Source organism: Anopheles marshallii, chromosome X, assembly GCF_943734725.1.
Source record: "Anopheles marshallii chromosome X, idAnoMarsDA_429_01, whole genome shotgun sequence".
NCBI lineage: Eukaryota > Metazoa > Arthropoda > Insecta > Diptera > Culicidae > Anopheles > Anopheles marshallii.
In genome coordinates, this window is record NC_071325.1 from 5188310 (window position 1) to 5196288 (window position 7979).

Sequence of the window (7979 nt, forward strand, 5' to 3'; positions counted from 1 at the left end):
TGTGAGACAAATACCCAAAGCATTGAGACGCAGACCAGCGTTCTAAATTCGTCGTCCTCATCGCATCGTCTAAATGATGTAATCTATCATGATTGTTATGCTTATTTTGATAATTTGGACGAATATTTCTTCCAGTGCGTTACGAACGTCATCTGGTAAACTTAACTCGGGCTTACAAGTTGTTTTTACGCATTTTCAGTACAATAATCCTCGTTTTTATTATACCGCTAAAGATGTTTTATATTGACCGATCAATGGATAACATTTAAAGGAACGACTCGGAACCGGGTGCGATGATGCCGGTAGGATCACCCACTCCGAGTCACGAACAACCCGAAGCCAATAGATATACCGTTTATCGTCATCGAACTTAAACGACCAGATAAAAAGGACCAGCTACAATTTTTCAGACAAACAGCCTAAATCAACTTCATAAACCTTCTCCACTTAAGCCTCCTCCATCAAAGTCCATACAACAAATGTAGGTTCCCGCAATCATTGAACGGAAGACAGCTCATGGGATCGTAGGCGTAGGGTATTTTCCGCCTTAAGAGATATCGGTCCATGTGGACTTGATACGCGAGAAGGTTCTATCCAGGAGTAAGATCTCTGTAAAGATTGTCTACTCCCACAATCTAAAATAAAGGAAACCCATGGTTATTGATGGGTAGAATTATAGAGGTTTTGGGCCTTAATGTGTTAATGCGATTATTCAGTGTTTAACAAATTTTGAACCGTTGTTGCCAACACTATAGCAATGCCGAAAAAGAACACTTTCATTTATTTTATGCTCTAGTATAAATAGCGTGAAGAGGAGAAAGGGCAAACATTTAATTTGGGGGAAGTTTGGGCGCAAGCGAGCAAAATATTAATGGTGAATAAAACCAGAGATACTATCCCTGTTAGGCAGAGCTACTAAGGGCTTACACAAGACTCCTCATTGTAGAAAATGTACGCTGTAAACCGAAAGCTATGAATTTCTAAAAGTTCTATCTATGACGATGCAAAGAGGATTATCGTTCAATCGTGCTCACATTCCCAGGACGAATTCAGTTTTCTCGAGCTTGAGAAACTCATACATGACCTTATACCACATCAACCATTGAAGTCTTCATCTTATGCTGCAAAACTTGAAAGACCGACGACACAGTCAATTGTTTTTGGATGAGTGAAATGTGTGATACAGAAAATCATGCGAATGACATCGAAAAACACTCAACGTTACGAAACAAAAGCCGATCTAACATATCAATAACGGGAAACGGAAGGTATTTGAGTACAACAAAAACAAAAATTGAAAAACAGTTGTGTTAGGAGAAAGACCTTGACCTGTATGTATAAACAAAGAATACAACTTGCATTTGCGGTTGAAAATTCACCTACAAGGAAAAAAAACTATACATAATTGTGGGTTTTTTGGTTTTGCTTTATTACCAAACGTATGATTTGAGGTTCAAACGGATAAGAGAGATTGTAATGAGCTATGTAATTCCCGCGCTTAACATCGTTCGTAGATGTCGGCTTCTTTTGATACTAGTCTAACAGCTGAAGTGATTACTGTTTAACATTAACATAACAGTATGTATTTAAGTCACGACTCTAAAAGAATTCAAAAAAATTAACTGTAGTCGTAAAAAAAAGATGCAATCGGAAAAAGATAGAACAAGATTCAACAGTTCAAACGATGCCTCACTCTGTTTCCGCATGTTATGGATTTGCTGGCAAATTAAACATACTGCGGCCCTATTCGTGTTCGTGCTGGTTGCATTACACTTCAAGCATTTGAACTAACGTCATCTTTCTGCGGCTGGTCCGACGGTGCATTATCAGCTAGAACAAGTTCTTGTACGTTATTGATCAATGTTGTAACGCACTTGACGAATTCTGACTTGGCATCGGTACATATATCTTCCAGCTTCTTCTGCTTCACCACTATTTTCGGATCGCTCGATGGGTTTATCATACGGTTGTTATAGGATATCGGTGGAATCGGCTGACCCGTTGTAGAACTAGATGGGGTTTCTGTCCGATTGCACATTTGTTCAACCTGTTCCCGGGTTGCTGCCTTAATTTCATCAAACGAGCGATTATACTTTTCCAAGCTCACCGTCCTTTCAGGAGCGACGCTTGTGAATGCAATAGTTGGTGACTTAGCCGTCGATGAGGATGGTTCTTCTGCCTGTTTCAATGATGTTTCAAATGGCTTAGGTAGTGTTGCTGACGTAGCATCAGTACCTGACTTATCAGGCTGCACCTTAACCTTCGTTATGCTTGGGATATGCTTACCCGGGATACAATCAATGCCCATATCAAGGCAGCAATGCTTAGAAAGTGTGTATGCCCAGCGAGTGGCCTGCGACAAGGCACAGTGTTGTACATTATATTCACTGTCGTGAAATTCACAGCTGATGCCTTCTGTGGCGACGAAGCAATCCATCTGCAGTATATACTGTGCCATTAGGGCAGATGGGAAGGTTGATTTAGGCATAATGTGCCGCTCCGAAGCTTGTTTCAGATTAAAAAACAGCTCTGACAGCGGACACACGTACATCTGATCGTCCTTGATGTGGCCCTTTAATATCTCCCGGAGCATGCTTTCTACTGTTGGTAAAGTAAGCTCATCGGTGAATAACAGAATATTGTTCTCTTTCGCTGCTATAAAGCTTAGTATGATATTTGATATTTCATCCTTGCAGCTTATTCCCCATGCGTCTGGTGGCATGGGTAATTTGTGTGTTTTCTTAGTATGAGAATGAACCGAGTATGCTGCTCCGAGTGGGATATCTGGATATATATTGATGTAAAGATGCTTCCTGTCCATTACACCGTCCTGCAGACTATATTTCACCATGCCCAGCTCAGCCGGGAGGTACGCGCCTTTTAGAGTACATCCAAAATACATCATTGAAATGATGTAAAACTCTTCCTTTTCAAGAGCTAGCAATGAGAAGATAGTTAAAGGTTAGCACGGAAGCCTTTGATAAAATATACATTTGTGTTAATTGATCTACCTTTTACGGCCTCAGCTATCTTCACTCGTTCGGCGATGAGCTGCTTTATCTGTAAGGCCATTCTTTCCTTTTCGCGTATTTTTTCGTCGAGCAAAGCAATTGGAATTCCCAAACTGTTTAGCTTGCCAACTGAGTTTGTTCCATTGTTCGCTGCCTGAGCCTGCTGAACGTACGGCTCTCGCTGTACACCGTCCATTTTCTACAACAAACATGAATAATCATATCTTAAAAAGCTTCTGCGTAAATGGAATTGTATAGCTGGTTTGGCTTACCTCCCATTTTTGACCCGCATGATGTGCAACTGCGCCCATATTAGGGAATCTCAACCCTTTTTCATTTTCTAGCTTTTCAAATTCGATCATGAAGTAATAGAATGCATTTTTCTTCGGCATTTTAAGCGAATTTTGCTTTGGAGACGACACGACACACACTTCACAATCGGTAAACACTTCCTGAAAATTGACACTACTATACCGTTGGCTACAAAGACGAAAGCACCGTGTTTGACAAGTGAAATGAGTGCAATACAAATTTGCAGGGTTCGATGTAGCGCTTTGTTTTTTTATCTTTTGTGGACATTCACCCAACTTAATTTTTAATAATTTAATAAATTTGACATTTTGAGAAGTTTTGTATGTACAGGCAGTCCCCGAGATACGCGGTTCCTCTTATACGCGGATTCGTAGCTACACGGTTTTTGGAAATTTGATAGCTGAGTTAGTTTATAGCACAAAATCTAAGCAAAATGGTGTAAAATTGGTCTAAAATAGCTTCGTTTGTCATATAAAACATTTGTTTTCAGGTTATCTTCATGTATTCTATCAAAAAGTAGCCTGGCTTGCTGAATAAATTAAGCACAGAGAAGAAAGTCAACTATCAAACTTTGAAGTATAAACGATTTTACTTTCGGTTTTACTATTCGACTCACGCGGAAATTCGAGATACGCGGATTTTTCCCGAGTTATAGCGGTCCGCCATAATAGCGTATCTCGGGTACTGATTGTAGTTATATCGGTGTGTTGGAGAAATATCTACAACGGTGTGTAGTTCCAAACAGCTAAAAAATGATGAAACGGGACGCATTTTTGTACTTTGTGGTTCAACGAAAAAAGGTTATGGAGGCCAGAGCCAGATGCCGCTTATTTCGCAATCTCAAGGAGGTTGCATCGATGGCGTTACCTATTTGGGAAGTAAGGAAAAACAGGACATTGTACACATTGTGCAGTAGCTTCTGAAGACTTATGTGGACAAATTCTTCTTTGATCGTTAGGCAATGAACCATGTACAACGACAACCGTACGTGCTGATGGAAAAGCAGTATAATGATGACATAGATTATCTCAATCGACACGGTACTTTGGTTAGAAATATTTCCGACATCGAGGAAATGATGTGTACGAAAGCGAATAAAGCCATACTTGCTCAAACGCTCTTCGAGGATCATTTGCAGCGTGCCGTCGCCCGAAATGGTAAGTGCAAATAGAAGTAATGGGAAATTAAAGGATAACCAGGCTAACGTGAAGTGTTGATCTACTTGCAGATCTCGATAATTTAGACTTGTACTTTATTTCAATGGGATACTTTTGCCGTACCTATCAACAAACCTACCTGCCGGCCGAGCTTGGTATCGTACGTTATAACTTGAAGTGCAGTGTAAAGGACCAACTGCACACGCTTATAAATCCCGGTGCAATTAATCTCTGCGATGAACACGAGGCTATATTACATTCGAAAAGAACACATACATTGCCGATACCACCGGATGCGCTGGGAATAGAGGAATACGATGAAATAGCGGAGATGATACTGAAGTTTACTGAAGCGCAAGATAAGTTTCGGGTGCTGTTTACGGATGCGGACAGTGTGCCAAGAGTAGAAGATATGCTTAGTGAAATTCTGATAAATTATCCCGAGGGTAAAACAGTGTACGTTTGCTCCCTGCCGGAACTGTTCTGTAAGCTACAACAAGCATTAAAATATAAAAATGAGACTGTACTGACAGCGGCAAAGGTACAAGAGATGCTCGATGATGATGTTTTTAGCAGGGCACAACGCATCAGCTGCGAATATCACGAATCGCGTAACCTGCCAGTACACTGTGCTCTGTCCCGATGTGTGCGCTGGGCGTATACAATATCGGATATTTTTTGCCCGGTGGCCAATATTCCTATGACAATCGGTCAACATATTCCCACCGAAGAGCAAATGGGTATGATGCCATCAGGCACAACTCCGACGACGCTTTTGCTTCCATCCGGGATGCGTGGCTTAGTAGAGTTTTCTTTAAGAAAAGACGACACCTCAGAAGAACCGGTCACGTATAGCAACACTGCACCAGTCGGAGAACAGTTTAATAATCCACCTACTGATGTTGAACCATTAATCGAAAGTGAAATCGGCAGTCAGGATGTTAACAATGAGTTGGGCAAACAGAATTCATGCACCAAAAGCGAAATCGAAGCGAAACCTGAAGTGCAACACAACCCACCCATTCGGCATGTGAGACAAATACCCAAAGCATTGAGACGCAGACCAGCGTTCTAAATTCGTCGTCCTCATCGCATCGTCTAAATGATGTAATCTATCAAGATTGTTATGCTTATTTTGATAATTTGGACGAATATTTCGTCCAGTGCGTTACGAACGTCATCTGGTAAACTTAACTCGGGCTTACAAGTTGTTTTTACGCATTTTCAGTACAATTATCCTCGTTTTTATTATACCGCTAAAGATGTTTTATATTGACCGATCTATGGATAACATTTAAAGGAACGACTCGGAACCGGGTGCGATGATGCCGGTAGGATCACCCACTCCGAGTCACGAACAACCCGAAGCCAATAGATATACCGTTTATCGTCATCGAACTTAAACGACCAGATAAAAAGGACCAGCTACAATTTTTCAGACAAACAGCCTAAATCAACTTCATAAACCTTCTCCACTTAAGCCTCCTCCATCAAAGTCCATACAACAAATGTAGGTTCCCGCAATCATTGAACGGAAGACAGCTCATGGGATCGTAGGCGTAGGGTATTTTCCGCCTTAAGAGATATCGGTCCATGTGGACTTGATACGCGAGAAGGTTCTATCCAGGAGTAAGATCTCTGTAAAGATTCTCTGCTCCCACCATCTAAAATAAAGGAAACCCATTGAACTAATAATGTACAGTCCGATCAAGGCTGTTATAACAAAAAGAGTCCCATTGCGATTAGAGAAAGAACCAGTTACGTCGATTTGGGCATTGTCATCAGTAGGTGTATACTACCGGTTAGAATTAAACGCATATAGTAACAGCAGCAAACATATTTGTCATTGCTCTTTATTATTTGTTTTTATTTATTACTCTTTATTATAGAGAACGAACAATTATACTGCAGATCTACTGTGCTGTAAGTAGGATTCAATAATTATCACGAACAGTACGCACTAAACTAAGTTATGTAAGGCGCGAAACGTAATTACATTACTAAAACGGAAGCAAACAAGGTAAGGCTTTTCCGTCTCCGTCTCCAATTTAACGATCATATGGATAATGAGAACGGTGTCCGCGTCCCATGCCGATACGAGATTCGTCATACAAAAACGTACGACGACCCCGACCTGCCCCTCGTACACTTGAGTCCGAGATTCCGGACTCGGGTGGAATTCTGAAACGCGCGTGTTCCTGATAATTTTGAGGTGTTGGCTGATCGACACGTTTGTTGGAAGTTTCACCAGCGGCTCGTTGTGCCATGCCGATACGAGATGGCGATTCGTCATACAAAAACGTACGACGACCCCGACCTGCCCCATGTACACTTGAAACCGACATTTCGGTCTCGGGCGGAATTCTGGAGCGCGTGTTTTCCTGAAAAGCGCGTGTTTGCGGTGTTGGCTGATCGACACGTTTGTTGGAAGTTTCACCAGCGGCTCGTTGTGCCATGCCGATACGAGATGGCGATTCGTCATACAAAAACGTACTACGACCCCGACCTGCCCCATGTACACTTGAGACCGACATTTCGGTCTCGGGCGGAATTCTGGAGCGCGTGTTTTCCTGAAAAGCGCGTGTTTGCGGTGTTGGCTGATCGACACGTTTGTTGGAAGTTTCACCAGCGGCTCGTTGTGCCATGCCGATACGAGATGGCGATTCGTCATACAAAAACGTACGACGACCCCGACCTGCCCCATGTACACTTGAGACCGACATTTCGGTCTCGGGCGGAATTCTGGAGCGCGTGTTTTCCTGAAAAGCGCGTGTTTGCGGTGTTGGCTGATCGACACGTTTGTTGGAAGTTTCACCAGCGGCTCGTTGTGCCATGCCGATACGAGATGGCGATTCGTCATACAAAAACGTACGACGACCCCGACCTGCCCCATGTACACTTGAGACCGACATTTCGGTCTCGGGCGGAATTCTGGAGCGCGTGTTTTCCTGAAAAGCGCGTGTTTGCGGTGTTGGCTGATCGACACGTTTGTTGGAAGTTTCACCAGCGGCTCGTTGTCCCATGCCGATACGAGATGGCGATTCGTCATACAAAAACGTACGACGACCCCGACCTGCCCCATGTACACTTGAGTCCGACATTTCGGACTCGGGCAGTATTCTGAAGCGTGTGTTTTCCTGATAATTTTGCGGTCTTGTCTGATCGACATGTTCGGTTGAAGTTTCTTGTTGTCGCTTCGTACCAACCCTTTCTGCTGTATAAGAATAGATTGCACTATCTATCATTGCCATCTCTTCCTGCCACGTTTCAATCGGCTTCTGACCCAAATTGTACGGGTAATGCTTGCCTTCTATTGGTTCGACACTCATTTCCGGGCAGCAAAACAGCGTTGTTGTGTACGACCAATCCAAGCATTTGGTTAATGCACAGCCCTCCGTGAAACCATTAGTTTCGTGATATTCACAGCTGATGTTCGGCGTGCTCTTAAAAGAAGTGTTATCTAAGATCTCCTGCGCCTTTTCAACTGAGGGAAAGACCT

The 7979-nt window shown here is 42.6% G+C and overlaps 1 protein-coding gene across 1 annotated transcript; it reads right to left on the reverse strand.

The window, feature by feature from the left end:
* Positions 1 to 1774: 1774 nt before the first annotated feature.
* LOC128718051 (protein maelstrom homolog) lies at positions 1775 to 3322 on the reverse strand. The gene is made up of 3 exons (XM_053811728.1): positions 3284 to 3322; positions 3012 to 3210; positions 1775 to 2937 (listed from the first exon to the last, which is right to left on the reverse strand). Exons 1-3 carry the CDS (start codon positions 3320 to 3322, stop codon positions 1775 to 1777), a joined length of 1401 nt encoding a protein of 466 aa, XP_053667703.1.
* Positions 3323 to 7979: the final 4657 nt, after the last annotated feature.

Coding starts and splice junctions, on each gene's coding strand:
- LOC128718051 (XM_053811728.1), bottom strand. CDS start 3,322: ATGGGCGCAGTTGCACATCATGCGGGTCAAAAATGGGAG. Junction 3,211..3,283: donor ATGCGGGTCAAAAATGGGAG/GTAAGCCAAACC, acceptor TGTTTGTTGTAG/AAAATGGACGGTGTACAGCG. Junction 2,938..3,011: donor GATAGCTGAGGCCGTAAAAG/GTAGATCAATTA, acceptor TCTCATTGCTAG/CTCTTGAAAAGGAAGAGTTT.